Raw genomic sequence first — 20903 nt, forward strand, 5'->3', positions numbered from 1 at the left:
AGGAGACAAGGAGAGGAAGAGAGGAGAAGAGGAAAGGAGAGGAGAGGAGAGGAGAGGAGAGGAGACAAGGAGAGGAAGAGAGGAGAAAAGGAGAGGAGAGGAGAGGAGAGGAGAGGAGAGGAGAGGAGACAAGGAGACAAGGAGAGGAGAAAAGGAGAGGACCTAGGCGTGCTCCAGGAGCCACTGGAACAGGGGGACACGGTGCGGCTCTCTGCCCGCCTGCAGTGCCTCCTCTCTGGCCTGGGGCGGGCCGTGGAGCGCCTGGCTCTCTTCACAGTAGCGCAGCAGCGTGTGCAGCAGCTCTCCCACCCTCCACCTCCTCTCCCGAAGCCTTTGGACCACGGCTGGGAGCTGAAAACACAAACACTCTTATCATTCACCTCCGTCACCTCTCTTATCAATTACAATCCGGATTTATCAGTGTGGTGCACTGCCAAGAGAGGGATCTGGGTAAATGTTTAAGGGTTTCCCACCGGCTGTTAACTGTCTCTTATACACATCTAAAACTATTTTGTGCCACAATCTGCAGTTTTTTCCTGCAGTTTTTATTGAATCAGTCAAATGAAGAGGAAGTGAAATGTCCTCACCACTGGACTCCTCTCTGACCTCAGTCTCCTTGTCCTCTGTGTTGTCACTGTCTCTTATACACATCTAAAACTATTTTGTGCCACAATCTGCAGTTTTTTCCTGCAGTTTTTATTGAATCAGTCAAATGAAGAGGAAGTGAAATGTCCTCACCACTGGACTCCTCTCTGACCTCAGTCTCCTTGTCCTCTGTGTTGTCACTGTCTCTTATACACATCTAAAACTATTTTGTGCCACAATCTGCAGTTTTTTCCTGCAGTTTTTATTGAATCAGTCAAATGAAGAGGAAGTGAAATGTCCTCACCACTGGACTCCTCTCTGACCTCAGTCTCCTTGTCCTCTGTGTTGTCACTGTCTCTTATACACATCTAAAACTATTTTGTGCCACAATCTGCAGTTTTTTCCTGCAGTTTTTATTGAATCAGTCAAATGAAGAGGAAGTGAAATGTCCTCACCACTGGACTCCTCTCTGACCTCAGTCTCCTTGTCCTCTGTGTTGTCACTGTCGGATGAGAAAAGCCACGTTAGAGAGAAAGCTGCATGTTAAGGATCTACAAAATGACAGCTAGCATGCTAAAGCTAACAGCAGGATATCAGAAGCCGTGAGCGCAGCAATCACAAGATACCTGAGACACACTGAAGGAGCCGTGCTCACTTCACTGTCAATGTTTTGTTTTTGGGTTTTTGGGTTTTTCTCTGTTCCAGTAAATTTACTTTCCTGCTTCTGTGTCTTTTGTCAGTTAAGACACAACGACAAAGAAAAACATCTCCATCACTGTGAACTTTGATTTTTTCCGAGCTGAAAGTCGAACTCGGTTTCCCCTTTGTGTCAATTGCGCAAATATTTGCTGTGTGTCGTGCCAACAGGTAAACAGTCATTTCTCCACTTTATAAGATTGTTAATCACAGTGTTGTTGACGCAGCCCACGGCTACAGACACCCAGACTCTGCTGCATATGATATAAAGATATCATTTTCTCTGCAGAGGCAGGACGACTGCAAATATAAAAGCTTCACACAGTCACGGACAGAGACGAGCGTTAATGGACGATACTTTCAGTTTTATCTATCACCTATGATAGATAAGATTAATGGCCTGAAGAGTATAAACCCACCGCTGTGCAGCACTCACATGTTGTATCTTTACTTGTTTTTAATCGTCATGTTTAGAAGAAAAACTAAACCACAAACCTGAACCTGTGAGAAACCTGCCCCCTAATGGCCGACACTGGACCATTCCTTACTCTGTCAGCAGAGTGGGTCATATAATACATAAAAACACCTATAAATCTATGTTATTTAATAATTACAAATATTTATATGGTGATGGACATAAGAATCCAATAATCCAACTAATGCACTAAAGACATTAGAGCCGTCACAGTGTGAACATTAGAGAGGAAGTGTGTACCTGACCAGGTAACAGCACACAGTGCAGTCCTCTCAGTGTCACTACAATAGTTTTCTGTTTCTCTTCAGTTACAGTTTTCATCAGAACTAAAGGATTCTAACTGTTCAGCAGGTTTTTAGGCCTTTTCAGAAATCTGTAGCAGTTTCCCTTTGTTTTAGGAAGCCACCGGTTTGAGCTGATGTCAGACCAGTATCAGCATCAACATGCATTAGCTCTGTACAGATTACCTATTCATCAGTGAATATTTTTGTTTGGATTCACGTACAACGTTGATGGAAAATAAAAGCTCTTTGCATTTAAAAGATTGCTGCTCAGTCTCCGACTCTGAACCGAGATCAGCTGAAACAAGTGGCTGCACGAACAAAACATAGAAAAGGATTCAGTCCCTCCAGAATGTCGAGCCCATACACTTAAAAAGCTTTATGTTATAAATTGATGAGGTTATATTGTAAAGATCAGCTCTACCTGTGATTGAGACAGAGCAGTCGTGGATTTATTCTCACTTTCAGTTTTAATGAATTATTTAAAAAAAACTGCTGATTTTTATTTTAAAAATCCCATTTAAAAACATCGCAACATACATCGCAATTTTAAAGAAAAGCTGCTGCTAATCAGCCCACGACATCCTGGAGGGACTGATTTCTAAACGTCTAGCAGGACGGAGAATTAGAGCCTGTGAATCTACCCGTGGGTTTATACTGGTGAATAGCATTCATGCAAAGAAGCTGCAAAATATAGTGACACTACAAATGATTCTATGAAGCAACAGAATTACATGCAAGTAAAACAGCAGCATTACATCACAAGCTGACATTAGTGTCAACAAGCATGCCATGTCAAGCCCAGTTATATTTAGAGCTGGAGTGTGGTCATGCAAAAGGGCTGGTGGTTCCCAGTATGAGACAAAGTACAAATCAAAATGTCATTGTAGTAAATCTTTTTAATATGACGAGGAAATTCTCTGGTTCCAGTTCTGTGCTGAGATTTTCCACCGATGCTTTTCAGCTTCAGAGTTAAATTCACTGATTACTTTGTCTCATTATAGGTGAACCACCCCCCCCACCCCCCCCCACCCCGGGGGGTCTCTGCGGAGGGCGAGCCGTGTCGTCCAGCTGCTGACCAACCTGTCAGAGGGGGAGAAGGACATGCGCTCCTCACATGCCTCCCCCTCCAGGCCCAGACTGCTCCAGCTGCTGCTGTTCCCATTGCTGCTGGAGAGAGAAGGCAGGTAACGCACCGCTGTAACAGTGACAGGCAACACGTGATCACATCATGAGAGCTGCTGAAGATCAGGACATAATAAGCAGTTTCATTCCCGTTCGCTGTAATCACCACATCTGTCACGCAGCTTCCACAAACAGCCGCCGCTCGGATTGACGACAGTTTGTGGCGTTTGGAATAATCCTTTAAATGTCAGGTGAGGTTCAGAACAGAGGAGGATTGTGGGTTTTTCCACCGTGTATCATCCCTGATGTTGATGGAGACAATTTGTTGCTAAAGGCCCGAGATGTGAGATCATTACATTCTTGTCTTCACATAATCCACGTTAATCCTGCAGGTTCCACCGGGACAACCGGCTGGCAACAGAAGCACAACACCTCTCTCTCTCTCTCTCTCTCTTTGTGTAATTAGTCAATGATTAGCGTGCTGGCTGGAACCTGCACACCGTGGCGTGCGGCGCTCTCGCTCTCACTGACGGAAGGAACATTTCTGATGTGTAAGAAAATAACCCTCCATTAATCTGCATTACCTCAGCGGCAGCGTTCTCCCACACGCTGACAGCTCCTTCATTTAGTCAATCATCATGTTCAACTTGTCAAGATTTTATTTTTTTTCTCCTTCTTCCGTTATTCAATCTGCTGTGAGGGAATGGCTGCATCAGACTAATGAATTACACATGCTGGACTTTGTTCCTGTAGAAACGGTGCCCTGAAGTGAAGACAGCGTCAAAGACACACCTTTAGAAAATATTATGATACATTAACTTTGGTCCCGATGGCCAAAGTAGCTGCTAACACACGGTTTTCTTTCAGTATCTTGGGAAAGAATCTCACATGTTGTCAGTTCTGCTTCCATAGAGATAGCAACCTTTGCCAGAAATGTCAACAGCCGAACTCCCAGAGTCCAGAGACTTGAATGCGACCCTGTTACTGAGCGGGCCGGGACTCAGACTCACTCGCTCGCTCCCACTCCCTCCCTCCGCAGCGATGGCCAACTCTGTCACAACTACTACTTGCTCCTCGTACCTTGTGGTGTATTTCACAAACTTGGCTGCACTGACAGCTACATAAATCTTTAAACATATCCGTTACAGGGCTCACATATAATGCAACATTTGCACAAATCAGAGTAAATTGCATTTTGGCAGAGGAGTCCCAAACCATAACGCTGTGCCCTGTGCTGACCTTGGGAAACCTCCAATCTAGACTCGACCACAGGAGGCTCCTGCAGAACGGGTCCAACACCAGCAATGAAGGAGCGTTTCTGTGCCGCTCCAGGTCTGAGGAGACGGGCGGCACGAACACACACAGCACCAGTGAGAAGCTCATTCTTAAGTCCATGACTACGCAGAAATAAATGTACCACCTCCAAATGAAACTTTAAAAACATGTACGCATTAATTCAACAGTGCTGCTGCCACTTTCCCACATATTCAACCCACGATTAGGTCGTTTACATTTACAGAGGAGATCAAATCCAGAAACACAGACGTGTGGCTGACAGATTTACATGAGCCACCTGCTGCTGCAAAAACTAAATACAAACAACAACAACAACAACAAAAAGATGGCTGCAGACTTTCTGGGAAACTAAACTCTTATTGCTGCTAGAAAATTCAAACGGTGGACCAGATAAAAACGGGTCGACTCCCGACCAGCTGGACTCTGTGCTGCATGTCTGTCTCCTTCTCTCTTTCCTGTCAACTAATGAAGTCGTAAAACAAACCGGAGCTTGAATGCTGCTCCTGCTGATTGTTGACTGTCTCCAATTAAAGTGCAAAGAGCTACAAATAACAATCATCTAATGTCGTGTACGTTTACTCAAATAATGACTCATGCTTTTGAAATACTGAAAAGATGCTGTGCACTAAATCAGATGCAGAATATTTGAATCAGGATTATTAAAATACTGCGATAGTGTAATAACCAGTGTAATAACGAACACATTAGAGCAAAATGTGACGCACAACAATGTCTGACACCAGGTGAGGCAGCAGCTGTGTGCTCTGCAGGTAACTAGCTGGTGAGCTGGTGGTTGTACCTGTCACTGAGGTGGAGGAAGCTGCTGTTGTCGTCGAGGTGCTCGTCCTCAAAGCTCAGGTTAGACCAGCTGCCCAGACTGTCGTCTCCCACACTCAGCTGCTGAGACACGGTGGACTCAGTGGCTTCCCTCCCCGGAGAGCTGAACACACAGACACACGGAGGGAGAGGGGTTCAAAGTTATCCACAGATTTACATTTACACAGTCACGATGATAATTCTCTCTGTGCGGTAAAATGGTGAAGAACAAAGCTGTTAAATGCTTCAGTGTGTGTGTGTGTGTGTGTGTGTGTGTGTGTGTGTACCTGACGTTGGCCGCCTGGCAGACGTTGGACAGCGCCGACGTCATGATCTCAGCGGTCAGACTCTCGGCGTAGCTGGTGCCATCGTGACCGATGCCGCTGTCGGCGTTGAGGCTGGTGTTGCTCAGCTCGCGTTTAGCCGTCTCCATCGCCATGGAGACCATCTCCTCCGCGAACGCCGCCCTGTGGTCCAGGTCGATGTGGATCTTCGGGATGTCCAGGCCGGGGAGCCGCTCCGTCCTCGCCTGACAGTCCGCCCTCTTCCTCCTCTGTATTACAGACTGGCGGTGCCGGCTGTGTTTGCTGCAGTACGGACACTCCTGGACCTGACAGTACCGGCACGTCCTCTCCCCCAAAGCTTGGCCCGCCGCCGGCCCCTCGGACAGCCGCTGGGCGTGAGAGTGTCTGTCATGACCTTGGGTCCTCTGATGTTCCCGGGACGAATGTCCGACCGAAGCCAGGCTCATCTTCAAAGTGTCGTCAACTATTTTCCCGGCGTAATGCTCGATGACCTGCATCACCCTGCTGCTGTAGCCTCCGTCATACAGGCTGCCTGTGCTGTGGTAATGCCTGCTCTTCCCCTCCTTGGACAACAGGGGGCAGGAGAAGGAGTTCCTGATGAGACTCTCCGCCATGTCCTCCAGTTTGGATTTCTTATAAAGGCAGGAGTCAGTGAGAGACTTGGGCAGCCGCACAGAGGAAAGATGCAGCTTGCGTGTGACATCGCAGGTGATGTTGTACGCTAAAGACTCTGCGAAGTTGACCAGGTCCATGTACTCCCTCTGACTCTGCTCCTCCGAGTCCCTGCAGCAGCACTGAGCGTCCTCGCCCGAGGGACACACCCCCGACTCCGCTCTGTCCTTGGGAGACGAGGCCTCGCTGCCTGACGCTCTCCACTCGTCCGGCAGTGACTTGGAGGAGTGGAGGCGGGTGCTGGAGGATCTCTGTTTGATCTTACGACCGGCGTGAGCCAAGCCCTGTTTTATGGAGCGGTAGGCCAAACGGCTGGCGTACTGATCCAGGACCAGCTCCCTACTACCTCCCTCCTTTTTCAGCACCCTGATCAGGTAGCCAGCATATTCGTCCGTCACGCTCTCACAGCTGGGATACTCGGAGGACAGGCCGGAGCTGGAGCTGGAGACGGTGCTCGAGGTGGAGGCGGGAGAGCGAAACACGGAGGCTATCAGGTCGTTGGACCACTGCTCGGCCAGCCGCCCCACCCTCCAGTCTCTGCTCTGGTCTGTGCTGGGTTGGGACTGGTGGTGTCGGTGGTGATGCAAACAGTCAGAGTTAGATCTGTCCAGGCTGCGTCTCCTGAGAGCTCTGTGGTACGGACACTGCTGTCCGGAGCTCACCATCCTCTTCACATCGTTGATCACCTCCCCCGCCACCTCGCCGGCGTACACCCACAAGGTGTTGAGCGTCTGCTCCGAGAACTGAGCCACGCTGTCTCTCCTCCTCTCGCCGCCTTTTCTCACCTCTCCCCCTTCCTCCTCCTCCTCCCCTTCCTCCGCCACTCCCAGGGTGTCCATCTCTGTCGCCATGGAGACAATGTGACAAGCTAGCCGCTCGGCGTAGTGGAGAGCTTCTTTGTTGGACATTCTGCGAGCGGACACGTGGTGCAGTTCATGCCGGCCTCCCGCCGCCTCTGAACATCTGTTAGCACCTTCCTCCTCTGCCAGTTCTTCCTCCTCTTCTTCCTCGTTGCTGTCGGCCTCCTCGGAGAGAGACCTCATCAGCTTGAGCATGAACTCAGCCTTGTCGGCCTCAGGGGTGACGTCTTTCGGGCCCGGGCCAGGCTCGGGCTGATAGTGAGGGGTGGGAGGGGGGGTAGCAGGGGAGAACTCCTTGGCCAACTTGCTCTTCAGCTTCTTGGAGAACTGTTTTATCTGCTTCTCCTTGGACACCTCACTGGGCTGCTGAGGGGTGGACGGAGGAGTGCCGGGAGTCCCGCCAGATTTTTGCCCGGAGCTCGGACTCGAGTCATCGGCGGGAACAGATATCCTCCTCTGCCCGCCCACCTCGGCGCCCGGCACGTCCAGCGTCTGCATGGTTACCGGATGTGTTTCCACCACACCTCTGTTCCTCGGATCTAAGTCACAGCTGGCTCTCCTCTGGCTTTGAGAGTCTGTGTGAAAGGAAATGTGAGGAACGCCAGGATCTGTTGTTATTTGCTCAACGTGGAGCACCTTCCTCACAAACCCAGAGTCTCTGCAGTCGTATCTGAAACACTCCCTGCCAGCTCCCTGCTTCGATGGCGAGTCTGGAGCCTCATAGTTCGCCGCCTCCTGCTTGGAACAAGATCCCCTTCTGCTTCCGACTGTCTTTGTAAAGAAGTCGGCGCAGTCGCCGAAACTCTTCTTCATCTTAGAGGCTGTTATCAGCTCGCAGGCCTCGGTCACTATCATATCCACCATGTTGCCGGAGAAGTTTTGGAATGGGGACTTTCCTTGGGAGGGAGCTCCTCCAGGTGTGGGGGTCTGAGTGCCGTGACTGTACAGGTGAGTTTGTGTAGATGTGGTGGCGTCAGGGGAGGATACAGGCACTCGTTTGGGGCTGGACTGCGGGGTATCTGAGGAACAGGTCTCCTCGGGATCCTGGAGGTGGGAGAGGGCTTGACCCGCCTGGGGCACAGGAATACAGCTGGCCATGCCCGACACGGTGAACAGGGCTTTCTTCACCGTGCAGGATGCGTCCTCTCCTGAGGGTCCCGGAGGCGCCGCTGTGGCCGAGCTGGAGCTCAACACCTGCTGGTTGGTAAAGGTGCTGCAGGTGCGAGTGCTGCTGTTCTCTGAGCTGACGTAGCAGATGTTGTCCAGAGACACGCTGATCGCCGCTTGGCTGGTGAAGGCGACGTCGGCCTGAGACAGCTCTATGAAGGCCTCCTGGATAACAGACTCAGACAGGTCTGAAGCATAGGAGGAAACCACCTCCTCCTCCTCCTCTTCCTCTTGCTTGTTGCCAAAGGACCAATCACTGGTGGTGAGAGGCGTCGAGGGGTGGGAGAACTGACACACCTCCATGATGCCTTCAAACACGAGCTCTTCGGCCAGATCGGCGGCGAAACGTGTCACCGTGCTGTGGAAAATCTGCTTTTTCACCGTCAGGAACTCCTTCAGCGCTCCGGACACAGCCTCTCCCACCAGGAAGCCAGCTAATCCATTGATCGCTCGCTCCTTCAGCACGTAGGCGTGGCGCATGCCGATCTCATGGAAGGCCATCTGAAACACGGACGAGGTGAGTCTCGCAGCTAAGTGGCACAAGGTGGTGGTGCAGGAGGAAACGCCTTTTTGGAGGTCTCGCAGGGCGCTGCCCAGGCTCATCTCCACCAGGTCAGTGGCGAACCTCTGGATGCCGTCCTTCAGAGACTGGGACTTCTTCTGCAGCTTGTCCACCGTCACAGTCTCCTGTATCTCTGAGAGCTTCATCAGGTAACCCGAGGGGTTCGTGAACTCCTTGTGGCAGACGCAGCTGAGGTTCTTGTTGTCGCTGATGTCCACGGCAGACTGGTAGCCGCACACGGAGCCCAGGATCTCTTTGGACAGACTGCTGGCAAAGTCTGAGTAGGTCTTATACAGAGAGCAGAGATCCTGGGGTTTACGCAGCTCTGAGCCGTCCTGCTCGTCCTGTTCGTCCTCCTCTGTCTTCCAAAAGTATTCCAGAGGTCCACTAGAGTCCACCAGAGGGCTGAAGGCTGAGGAGCTCACAGGACTGAAGAGCGGGCCGCCGTTCTCCTCAGAGGGGGTCTGCACCGGGCGAGGGGAGTCAGGCACCTCAGAGTGAAGTGAGTAGGGAGAGCCTGGCTTCAGGGGAGTGGGTTTTTTCACATTGGCTGGGAGAACGGGCTGGTCGAAGCGGTGAGGATTCATCCCCTTGGTTGAGCAGCCCCTAGAGACGTATTTGGAAGCTGAGCCCCTGCCGCTGGACTCAGCCGACTTCTTCTGGGTGGTTGTGGCACTGATGGTGTCCAGAGGCAGCGCCAGAGTGCAGCTCTCGGAGCTCAGCTCCTCCAAGTCATCAAACTGGTCAAAACTGTCAAAGAATTCACTGACTTCAGAGTCTGAGTCTTCCACTCGCTCTCTGGGCCCCCCCGGCACCTGAGGGATGTCCAGCTTGGCCAGCAGACTCTTCTGGTAGCCCACCTCGTCCAGGAAAATGATCGGACTGGGGCTGGAGCAGTCCGACTCTTCCGATTCACTGACATGGATTAACGGCGAAGGGAGTCGAGCTCCGGGGCTGCAGTAAGTCCACTGGGATTCTACAGCTGACGACCTCTGCACTGTGACCGACACGTCTGGACCCGACCTGTGTTTGGCCGAACACTTCTTCGAGGACGAGCTGATGATGACGCGAGAGCCGGACAGTTCTTTCCTCCTCTTGTGGGCCGGGACCGTCTGTGATGCCACGTCGCGCTTTTTAAAATGACGATAGGAAGCAGCAGCTGTGGAGAAACGACGGGAAAAACACTGGTTAAAAACAACAAAAGTAAAACATTACCCAACGTTAAAGAAGAGCTGAGTGAACACAAAACCTTGGTGCCTTAGTTAAATAAAATGTAGAGGAGGAAGTGGATCTCAGCTAGAAAAGAACTGACTAGTGCCATCTAGCTGTGAACTGCTAAACTGGTTTAAATTCCTGCCACTTTTTAATTAATTATGCATCTGTTATGATGGTATAAAAACAACACAGGGGGTTTTAAAATTGAGGTCTCCATTTTTGATTTTCCATTAGTATCTATATTGAGCTGATGAGACCACAAGATGCGGCACATAAGAGACCAGCAGCAACTAAATCCCACCCAGCATCAGCTGTTCAACCTACAGGGATTGTCTCCTGCGTCATCCTCCTCCAGATGCTCCAGGGCCGTGACGAAGTCGTCCTCGATCGACGAGACCGACTGGTTGGTGTCGTCTTCCTCCGGCTGGCTGGGCTCAGCTGTTCCCCTCTGAAGCGCCTGGAGCTCCAGAGCGTAGCGGACACCTGCCATGTAGCAGCCCAGCAGGCCGAGCAAAGACGCCACGCTGGCCTGAGGGTAGACGCTAGCGCCGGGATTATGCCTCAGCACACACACAGCCTTCAACCAACACTGGGGGCGGAGGAAAAACAGCACAGTCAGAAATAAAGAGGAAAAGAAAACACAATTCACATGGGATTTTTTCATCCTAATCTCACAGGAAAGGGGGGGGGGGGGGGGGGGGGGCAGGAAGTGTACTGTTATGTCTGTGCTCTGATTGCGAGATGATATGTTACATGTGCAGAACATAAAATCACTGAGTCCATGTCTACGGCGTGATGCAGAGAGGTGGGAGGTCCAACTGCCCGAGCCGGGCGACATAACCACAGAGTGAGAACCCAAACACTGCACATGGGATCAGGAAGGACAGGGCCGCAACCGTGGGCTGGAAAAACAACATCTGTCTGTCCCCACCTGCATTTCTTCAACAGCGTGAGAAAGACTCGGTGCGTGTGTTTATGTGCAGGGACAGTGGGAAACTATTCAATGAAAGTTATTTTGTTTTACTGATGATTACAGCTGTAAATAATCTTGTTTTGAGAGTTTTAAAAAAAAAATATGTAGTTTTTCCAGGAAAATAGTTTTTTTAAGGACACAGCAGCTTGTCGGGATAAAAACAGCTACAGGCAGAGAAAAGCTTCAGTACTGCACAATGACTTCCCCCTCACTCTCTCCCCTCACTTCCCCGTCTTCATCTCACTTCTGCTTTATTCTGCACGCTAACTAAGGCCCGTGGCCTACCTGAGGCCCGGCGTCTCTGTGCTCTGCCGGCCTGCGGGAGTCTTTGAGCAGCAGAACCTCATCGTTCTTGAGGCCGTGGACGTGGAGCGACCTGAGGAGCTCGCACAGCCCGGCAGGCAGAGAGGTCAGAGCCTGGGGAAGAAGAAGAGGGAGAAACACATCAGTCTGGAGGTCAAACCTAGACCTAACAAAGTACTCAGTGAAAGATTATTTAATCTCTTAACGTCGAAACCTCCAGGAGTCCTTGAGAGGGTTCCCAGCAAAAAGGGGGAATCGTTTATTTTCAAAAACTGCGAAGAGAAACATCTGCTGCTCTTGATTATTCCGTAGTAAATCTCCAAGTAGATGCAAGGTGCTCTTGAAGTTGAAATGTGGGTGTAGACAAAATGAAGGTCTTACTTTAGCTGTAGATATAGTTAAAAAGCCTTTATTGTGTTAGTGTATTTCAAAGCAAAATATGTAAGAAATGATCAGGGCGTGGTTGGAGAGAGAAGTAAGTGTCGTGGTTCCTTATATTTACTGATCTCACAGGCATATTATATAATATATTACAAATAAACAAGAAGATATAAGTTACCGTCATCACTATAATCAATGAAAATGAGAAATAAAGGGAGGCAGTTTAAATCTATTTCCACATGAAGACCTGGAGAAATCCGATAAGTGTCTCTCTGAAGTCATTTATTGAGACGATCGCCTCCTCTGATTGGCTGCTCCACACACTCAATACCTTCCACTTTAGAAGGCCGTCGCTGCTGCGGTGACTAATATAAAAGTGGCGTGGCGTGCAGTGATCGCCATTATTAGTTTTCAGAGCATATTTATTTTCTGCTACTCTTTCTCTTCAAGGACAGGTGAAGTGTTTTATTCTTATGTGTCTCTCGTCTTTAAATTTGCAATTTCCTTCTGTTGCGTGACGTTGCAGTGGTTAAAGGTGGTTTTCATACAGCCCAACAATTTATTTTCACTATGGTTCCATCCTTACGTCACATAATGACAGAAAGAATTAACATTTTTGTTCAAAGGTTTCAAACACTTTCTGGAATAAAACTTCTACAAGCAAAACTCTTGTGACAGGAGGGGTGTGTGATGGAATTTGTTTAATTAAGGGTTCTTGATATGAAAGAATTTGAGAACAACCGCTCTGAAAGACACTGCTGAGCCCAGACATTATGACCCACTCTGTCTAATATGCTGTTGATCCTTAGTGTGCCAAGGAAACAGCTCCGAGCCGCCCCGGCGTGGCCTCTGCGACCCTGAAGGTGCCCTCTGGTATCTGGCACCCGGACGTTAGCAGCAGCAGCAGAAGGTGCAAAGTGGAGCTGCCTGTGGATCAGATTTGTTCCTCCCCCACACCCCGTCACCAGTTTGTGATTCGTCCCTCCTCTGATATATTTATATCACAAACTTTAACATCCACTCTTATTATAAAATAATCGACCTAATTTCCTGCATCTGTGAGTTACGGCTCATCCATTACGACCATATAAGGAACTTAAACTCTACAGACAGGACATTCTTACCTGTTGGGTGACGTCGTCCCCTTCACACTGACCAGGCAGACACACAAAATGGATCTGAAAGAACACAGTCGCCTCAGTATTAATGTGTCTTATGCTTGAATACGGCTGAGTGTTGCATATGTTCTCGCTGCTGTTACTCGTGTGACGAACCTCTGTCAGTCTCGTGGCGTCTCTGGTCGGCAGCTCTAGGCCAACGCCGCACAGCTCCTTTTTGTTCCTGAAGAGGCTCTTCACACACTGCGCCCCGCCGTCACGCACAGTCTGCAAACACACATGCGGATTTTATACGTCCAACAGATCTAATGAGAAACCAGTGCGTGCGATTGCAGCATGCATGAAAGATCAAGTATTCAGAGCATCCTCTTTGAAGTAGCTACATGCTTTTACACATGACTTTAATAGAGATCTTGGATAATATTGGATATGGAGAGCACATCTCACCACATTAGAAACTGCAGTAAACGTCGAGCAACTACAGACCACAAGCGCACAAAACACACATTTACAGAACAGTACTGCTTTATCACACTCAATACAAACTGTCCAACACACGCAAGACAAGATCTGTTGCATTTTAACACAACAACAACATTGCAAGTCGGAGATAAGAGGAGAAAGATAAATCTGATTTCAGCTTGTCCTGTTCAAACGCTTTTTAATATCAGGTGAAAATGTCCGAAAAATCCAAAGTCAGAGATGTAATCACTGGAGAGAAGGGTTTAAAACCTGCATTCACAGACACAGCACACTTCAAAATAAAAGCTCCCAGCAGACAGACCTCTTTCCGGACCGAGGCCCGGGACCTTACTGGCACTCCTCTAATTCGGGCACAGGCATCCATAGCAACCGAGAGCTGCAGGGTGGGGGGGGGGGCTGTTCTGGCCGCTCACCTGTAAACAGAGAGTGACATGAAGAGGAAGTTTAGAGAATAAAGGTCAAACTGCTGAAACGAAGAGACGAGATATTCTCTCAGTCCTAAATCTGATCCTGTTTTTCTCTCTGGTTCCCTCGATAATCCTCAGCAAGTAAAAAGAAAACAGGATTGTTCAGTGTGAGGTCTCTACTGCTCTTAAATGCTACTCAGCTGTCTCACCCCTCAGCCACAAGAACACCACATGACAGTATCAGTGCTATTAGTAAACAAAGAGATGGCACACTATATTTCTATCTGCTGCTGCTGCAAACATTCATGCTAAAACAGGAAGCACGTCGTGATGGTTTACGTTTTCATTTGTGCTCTAAAGTTTTCATCAAAACCGTGTGAAAATAACATGAATCAAGCTCTTGGAGGCCTAGACTTGTCCTGCTGGTGAGGATAAGCTATGGTAGGCCGCGTAGCTTTGATATCCTTTTAAAAGGCAGGCCTGCGTCAAAGATCAAACAGCAAGGCAAGAGAGCAAGGGTGTGTGCTCTGAGCAGGGGAAACACACTCGGTAAGCAGCATGAGAGAGCGGGTAAAGGAGGCAAAATATTTACAGTGTACAAGAAGGAAAAGTTTCCCAAGAAATCCAAGCCTCCCCTTTGAGGTACAGTCCAAAGCAGCTAGTCGAGTCTAGACACAGGCCGGCGGTCCCTATTGATCAGCCCGTCCTGCATCCTGAGAACCAGAGGGGCAGAGCACATGCCACCGGCTTCCTGTGGTGCTCCAGAACCTCCAGGCTTCTCACGGGTGCGTTGGTGGGCTGCACAAAAAAAACCAAAAAAAAAACAACACAGCCAGCCAGCGCTGCCTAACCTCAACCATGCAGTGCATCCCAATGCACTCACAAGGGGGAAGCAGGCACAATGACGTCTATTATGACTGTGCCTATCTAAAACAGAGATGAACATAAAGCAGTTTGGCAGATCTCCCTTTTTTATTGTTTCATGTTCAGTTCAAAGCTCCAGTGTTCAGTTTATACCTACATCATCACCATATGCAACTAATGTGGTCAATGCCATATGTATTTAGTAAAAGGAAAACTACAATTAAATCTAATTAAGGTTAGACTTAAACAAATCCTCAAGGGCTGATTCATGCAACTAATTACCACTGTAAATGCAATGGAGAAAAAGGGGATTCTAGAGGGCGTTTGTGATCATCCAGCTAAACAACGCGTCGAGGGCAGAAACTGTGAAGTCTGATATCCTGTTTGATCGGGGAACTGATGTGGGCCAAACTCTGAGTGCGAGTGTGGGTGGCCGGAAGGATAGACAAACAAAGACTGAGATAGAGAAGCAACAGCCTGGAGGACATGAGAAAAACTCACAGCTCACTGTGAGACCAAACACCAGTCTCTCTCTCTGTCTGTCTGTCTCTCTCTCTGTCTGTCTGTCTCTAATGAGACACAGGTGACTCTCGGGTCAGGTGGCGTTAGTGCAGCGGACAAGTGGATAAACCATGAACTCTAGAACTTATTTCTATAATATCTGAGCTAGTCTTTGCTGTAGATGACACCACAGAGACAATGATGTGGTTCTTATAAAGACAAATCTTGATGCTGGAGATGCTCCACAGTGAAATTAATCAGACAAATAAATAATACGCAACTATTTTCTTATTTGCTAATTAAATTTTAAGTAAAAAATGCTTCACATTTTTTAGTTTCAGCTTCAGATGAGACATTTTTTTTACAGCAGACATCTTGACTTCTCATAGTACGAAAAGCACAGGTGTTACTAATAACATTGTTAGTAGTAAGTGTGACAGTGAGCCAAAGAACAATACCCATAACACGTCACAATGTCTTCCATAACAAAGGCCTACTGTGAGGATTTGCTGATTTTCTTTGTCTTTATGAGATACTCTTAAAGACCGTGAGTCAGACAAAACAAGCAGCTTTTTTCTTCTTTTTTTAAACTATCTTCTGACATTTTTCAAATCTAACAGTAAAGTAAGAGACTAAAAGGAGATTCATCAATAGTGAAAATCATCATTAGCTGCAGCACTTCTCCACAGAGAATAATAGAATAACTGCTAAGACATGATTTAAATAGATCTTTGGATAGATCTGCATTAAATATCTCCACTCTCTCCAAAGTATCAATACTACCAATATTAAGTCTTGTTTTGATTACGGATACCAGCATCAATAGATCAATAGACTGAAGAAAAACATGGATCCATCATATGCTAGATCACACCCTGGGCACGTGAAGTCTCTTCTGCAGTGTTTACATCTCTGCTGCTGTCGTGACTTCCTGTGTTTAAACTTGCATGTGATTAAGTAGAATACTCCAAAGTAACGCCTCATGTATATCAGCTGCTTTTAACAACGAATAATAATAATATTAATAATAATAATAACAATAACAATAATAATCTTTATTTATAGAGCACTTTTCATACAAGAGATGTAGCTCAAAGTGCTTTACAATATAAAGAAATCTAATAGTACAATAAAATACAGGGCGGATTGAAGGACAATGTAGATGATAAAATGTGTAAATGAAAATAAAACCAGAAACCAGTGAGAATAATAAAATATGAGAGAATTAAATAACAGCCAAGTTAAATAAATAGGTTTTCAGCATCTCTTATAGCTCTTGGGTTAGGGTTAGCTCTTTCCATAGTTTTGTAGCACAGTTAATAGTTTTTTCTTGTGTGTAAAATTGTGTGTATTTAAAAGCCTGACAGTAGAAGAACTGAGAGTTCGTGAAGGATTATAAAACCACAGAAAATCTGCGATACATAGCAATGATATCAGTATTGATATTGGTGATCCTGGCCCTGGTGTTACCCCTATCACCCAACTTTGACTTAAACAACCTAATGCAATTTCTCTTTTAGGGTGTAAGTGTGGTTCACCCAAAGAAAGAGCTAAAATATATCCACCTAATATGTAAGAAATTATATTTTCACTAGGTATAAATGATAATTTCATATTATCAACTGCATCATCATTGCTACTTGAATCAGTAACCCTCACTTGTTGACAACTTTGACACAACACAGTGACTGTCATATTCTACATCTACACCTCTACACGTTATAATAACTGTGCTTAACATGTAGAAAATCCCGCTAACGCAACCAAAGGCCGTAAATACAGGTAACTCAGCCGGGCTGTGTGTTTGCTCCTGGGGCTGGTACCCGCCGCAGCACCAGGCCACAGAGCAGCCACACTGTGGATGCTGATGTTGATTCACTACAGGCTCAGTCAGTCAGCAGCAGCACAGACAAACTAGCTAGTTAGCTACCACCGGCTAACGCTGCGCAGACAAACCCGCTAAAAACAAACCTTTTTGGGGACACGGCGAAAAACGGCAGTCGCCCAGCTCGGTAGTTGACAGGCTGTCAATCACCGGGCTAACAGCACCACCAGGCCGCGGTCGGCTCGGTCTGTGATGTCACCTTATAGTCGTTAGCTAGCTAGCTAGCTAGCACCTAGCCACCGAGCTAACGCTGACGTTGAGGTGTAGTCAAACGCCCAACCGACAACAATACGCGGTTCATTTGTCGGTATTCCTAACACAGCTGTTTGCCTTGATCAAGACATTTTACCTCACGGCTCGGTGTCGGACTCCGGCAGCGCGGACGGTGGCCGCTGTCTTTAGTGCGCGACCCGTGAACGATCCGTCCGTTTGGGCTCCTCTTCCTACAGTGAACCGCGGGGAGGAAAAACACACATGGGACACCCCGACTGACTTAATTACTTCAGTTTTACGACTAAAATTAGTAATGACCCGTGATTTAAAGCTAATAAATACTGTATTAGACTATTTATCAGAAATTGGCAACAATAACAACAGCAGTTAAAACCATTTCTAATGTTTGTAAAAAGTAAAATGACTCTTTAAATTTCTTCCCAAGAGCCACACTCGCCATAAAAGTCACCGGGACGGATTCAGGAGGATGAATACGCTTTACCGTGCTTGAATCGATTTCACCGATTCCCAAAAATGAATCGAGCTATCCGGTTACTGTCCGTCACCGTTCTCCCCATGACAACAAGGGGGCCGGAGGCATCACCAACCGCACGCCGAGAAAACGATCTGTGTCGCAATCGCACTGTCGAAGGCAGAACAATCGAACTGCAGACACATAAATAAACATATTCATATTAATAGTGGTGGAATGTGACAGATTATTTGCATACAATAGCCTACAGTTTTGATGTACATGTACTTTACTTTAGTATCTCTATTTTAGAATATTTTTTATCTATATTTCAGGGTAAAATATTGCCTGCATTTAGTTGACAGCTATAGTTACTTTCAAATTAAGATTTTACATTTAAAAAAACATATGACCACTTTAAAAAAATACAACACACTGTTAAAGTTAAACCTGTTGTATTTATCCTTTTTTGTTTGTGACCCCTGGTGATAAAGTAGGTTTTGTCCGGGGCCCTTTCTCACAGGTTTCAGGTAAATTGGTAGCAGTTCTACCAAAGAGAGATTTCCTCTCTAAACATTGGTTTCATTTAAAGCAAATACAGATTCATGTTGCAGATCTTTGTGTTTTTTTTTTCTGTGTTCCTCTCCCATTGATCACCATTGGCTTGACAGTTAATTGGTCTTAAAATGGGGCTGTAGACACATCATCTAATTATTCTTAGTTTATCTAGTCACTTACTTTCCTCCCTGACAGAGTTCCGGAGTTTAAAGTGGAATTTTATGAAATGTTAATGAAATTTTGGACATTTTTAAAAAAATCTTCCCAAATCCTTATTGCCCAATAATGCCTGAATTGAAGGGTCCTTAATCAGTGACAATTCAATATCCTCCCCCATGGGATGGTATTCTTGGCTGCACAGATTCATCAACGGTCTAATTTGAACTGAGTAGATGTTTGAACTACATGTCATTTGCCAGCAGGGACATATTTTATCACAGCTGATGAGAGTATATTTGAGTTTGCCGGAAAAAACCTGGCAGCAAACTCAATCACTGCTCCACAAAAATGAAAGTGGCACAACCAGGGTCTAAATTTAGTTCAGGGGTAATTGATCAACCCCTTCAAAAGAGGTAAAAACAAAAGACTGGTGGGGCTGAAACATTTATACAATCTTCTTACCTATAATTGTAAATACCATTTGTAATGTCTCATCTACCTGCCTCACTCCGTCAGTGGCTCATGTTTTAAAGTCTCTGTTCGTCACACAAGCAAATTGAGACACTGTAGGTAAATTTAAGTAGCAGTAGCTAATGCACAAACCCCTATACACCTGTAGGATGGTATTGGTGTTACTACATACCTTCACTCAAGTACTGTACTTAAGTACAACTTTGAGGTATTACCTCATACTTAACATGAGTGTTTCCATTTTCTTCTGTGATACTTCTACTGCACAGTTACTTTACAAATGAATATTTTTACACAAGGAACACATGATGAGATAATACATGAAGTACTTTTACTGCGATTCTCTAACTACATGAAATACTTGTACTGTGATACTTAAAATTAAAGTTTTTAATCTTCAGACAAACAAAAAACTGAAGGGAAGCAGTGAACTCACAACAACACAATGTAAAGATCCTGTTTTGTTGAACTCTCTACAGGAAACTACTGGGGCGACACCAACTGCAACAGCAAAAAGCCCCACGTCTGCTCCAAGAACATGTGATGACACCGCCATGATGACATCACTGCTGCTCTTTCCTAATCTTAACCATTGATTGACTTTCACTTTGATCAGCAGACAGAACTAGCACTCTGCAGACAGATGATGCTTTCTCAGGTGTTTATTATTTGTTCTTAATACCAACTGGTCATATTAGGGTTCTTAAATTAAAAGGAGAAACAGAAGAGAATCAGATCAGAATTTTCTAATGCAAAATCCAATTTTGATTTTAAAAAAATCAAACAAACACTTCAAATACATATTTGAATATATTTGTATTTTATATGGACAAACTAAAATTAACTGCTTCAACAGAACAGTTCTGAACAGTTTGAGGTTTTCATGCTTTGTGCACCTGCAGGGTTACATGTGTTAGATTGCATATAGTCCACTGATGGTTGTTAGTAAAACTAAAGAGTAGTTACTTTAAAATTTCAGTTTTCTCTTGAATAAGATGATTTCCTTCAATTAAATCACTTTCTGTCAAATTGTATATTTAACCAAGCATTCAGAAATAAAAGACATCTTGTCAAAACGCTTTGTCTTGTCCTGACTGTCAAAGAGCTGAAAGCTTAAGCTTCTCTCTTTCTGTTAAATTGCACCATTTAGAAGAAACATTATTGATTACAGCTGATATTAGCGCTCACTGGTGTTTGAAAACACTGAGAAATCCAAGAAATCAGCTGATGACAATTCATTGGAAACAAATGAGGAGCAATTCATTACTTGTAAGTACTCGCACTGTTGTAGCACGATGCAGCATAATGCTTGAACTTACGTGACACCTAAGACCTGATGCACAAAATCTGATGCCAGACACAACTCTCCCACTCCAAAAGCACAATTTGGACATTGTACCATGCATTCTGACTTTACGGTGTTTTCTTGTGGGGTACGTACGTGAAAACAAGTGATTGGCTGATGAAATGTTGTGTAGTTCTTTTTTGTCACTTTTACAGAATCATTTTAGGTGTGTAAGGGAGAGAACAGTAACGTACAGATGGTCGCACAACATCTTTCTTTGCAAGTCGGTCTGAAGTAGAGTAATAAATGAGTTGGGCTGCAGTCTCCTGTCTTACCACTAGATGGCAGCAAATAAAGTCTAATATGCCTGTTGTTGAAAAGTGGCATTATTGTGAAGAAAAATGTGAAGATAAAAGAGACTTTGACTGTGTTTGAATAAAATAATGTTGTTTCATAATGACGAGTTTTAAGAATATACTTCATCTGTTTATTTGATTAATTTCAAACACTGTGTCTCCATATTAAACTGTGGAATAAATATTATTTTCATCCTTTTGCATTCTTAAAGATCCCATACTTGACACTTTTCCATGTTTTTTAAAGTGTTGATCCATCAGAAGATATAAAAACCATCTCAGTGTAGTTTCATCTCCTCTCTCAGGCTTCTCTCTGCAGCTCTAGTAACAACAGGTCGGTGAGCCAATCAGAAGAGAGGAGGCTCTGAGCCTCTCTTCTGATTGGCTGACTGTTTTCTGAGTGATCCAATAAAAATAAA

At 46.1% G+C, this 20903-nt stretch overlaps 1 protein-coding gene across 3 annotated transcripts in view; it reads right to left on the reverse strand.

The window, feature by feature from the left end:
• The window catches only part of akap11 (A kinase (PRKA) anchor protein 11), a 22716-nt gene extending 5190 nt beyond the window's left edge, over window positions 1-17526 (reverse strand). The window contains exons 1-10 of one of the 3 annotated variants that reach the window (XM_023412522.2): window positions 17320-17526; window positions 13615-13726; window positions 12987-13097; window positions 12837-12890; window positions 11314-11445; window positions 10380-10644; window positions 5562-9999; window positions 5258-5398; window positions 3121-3207; window positions 1041-1087 (exon numbers count right to left, since the gene is read on the reverse strand). In XM_023412522.2, coding sequence (XP_023268290.1) covers window positions 1041-1087; window positions 3121-3207; window positions 5258-5398; window positions 5562-9999; window positions 10380-10644; window positions 11314-11445; window positions 12837-12890; window positions 12987-13097; window positions 13615-13677 — 5338 coding nt within the window. In that variant the 5' untranslated portion in view covers window positions 13678-13726; window positions 17320-17526. Of the gene's footprint in view, window positions 1-1040; window positions 1088-3120; window positions 3208-5257; window positions 5399-5561; window positions 10000-10379; window positions 10645-11313; window positions 11446-12836; window positions 12891-12986; window positions 13098-13614; window positions 13727-14312; window positions 15977-17319 lie in introns of those variants that run through there. The other 2 variants (XM_087175682.1, XM_087175681.1) reach the window with 2 other exon arrangements.
• Between the last annotated feature and the right edge of the window lie 3377 nt (window positions 17527-20903).

Source organism: Seriola lalandi, unplaced genomic scaffold, assembly GCF_002814215.2.
Source record: "Seriola lalandi dorsalis isolate HSWRI2012SDOR001 ecotype SW California unplaced genomic scaffold, Sedor1 jcf7180002054482, whole genome shotgun sequence".
NCBI lineage: Eukaryota > Metazoa > Chordata > Actinopteri > Carangiformes > Carangidae > Seriola > Seriola lalandi.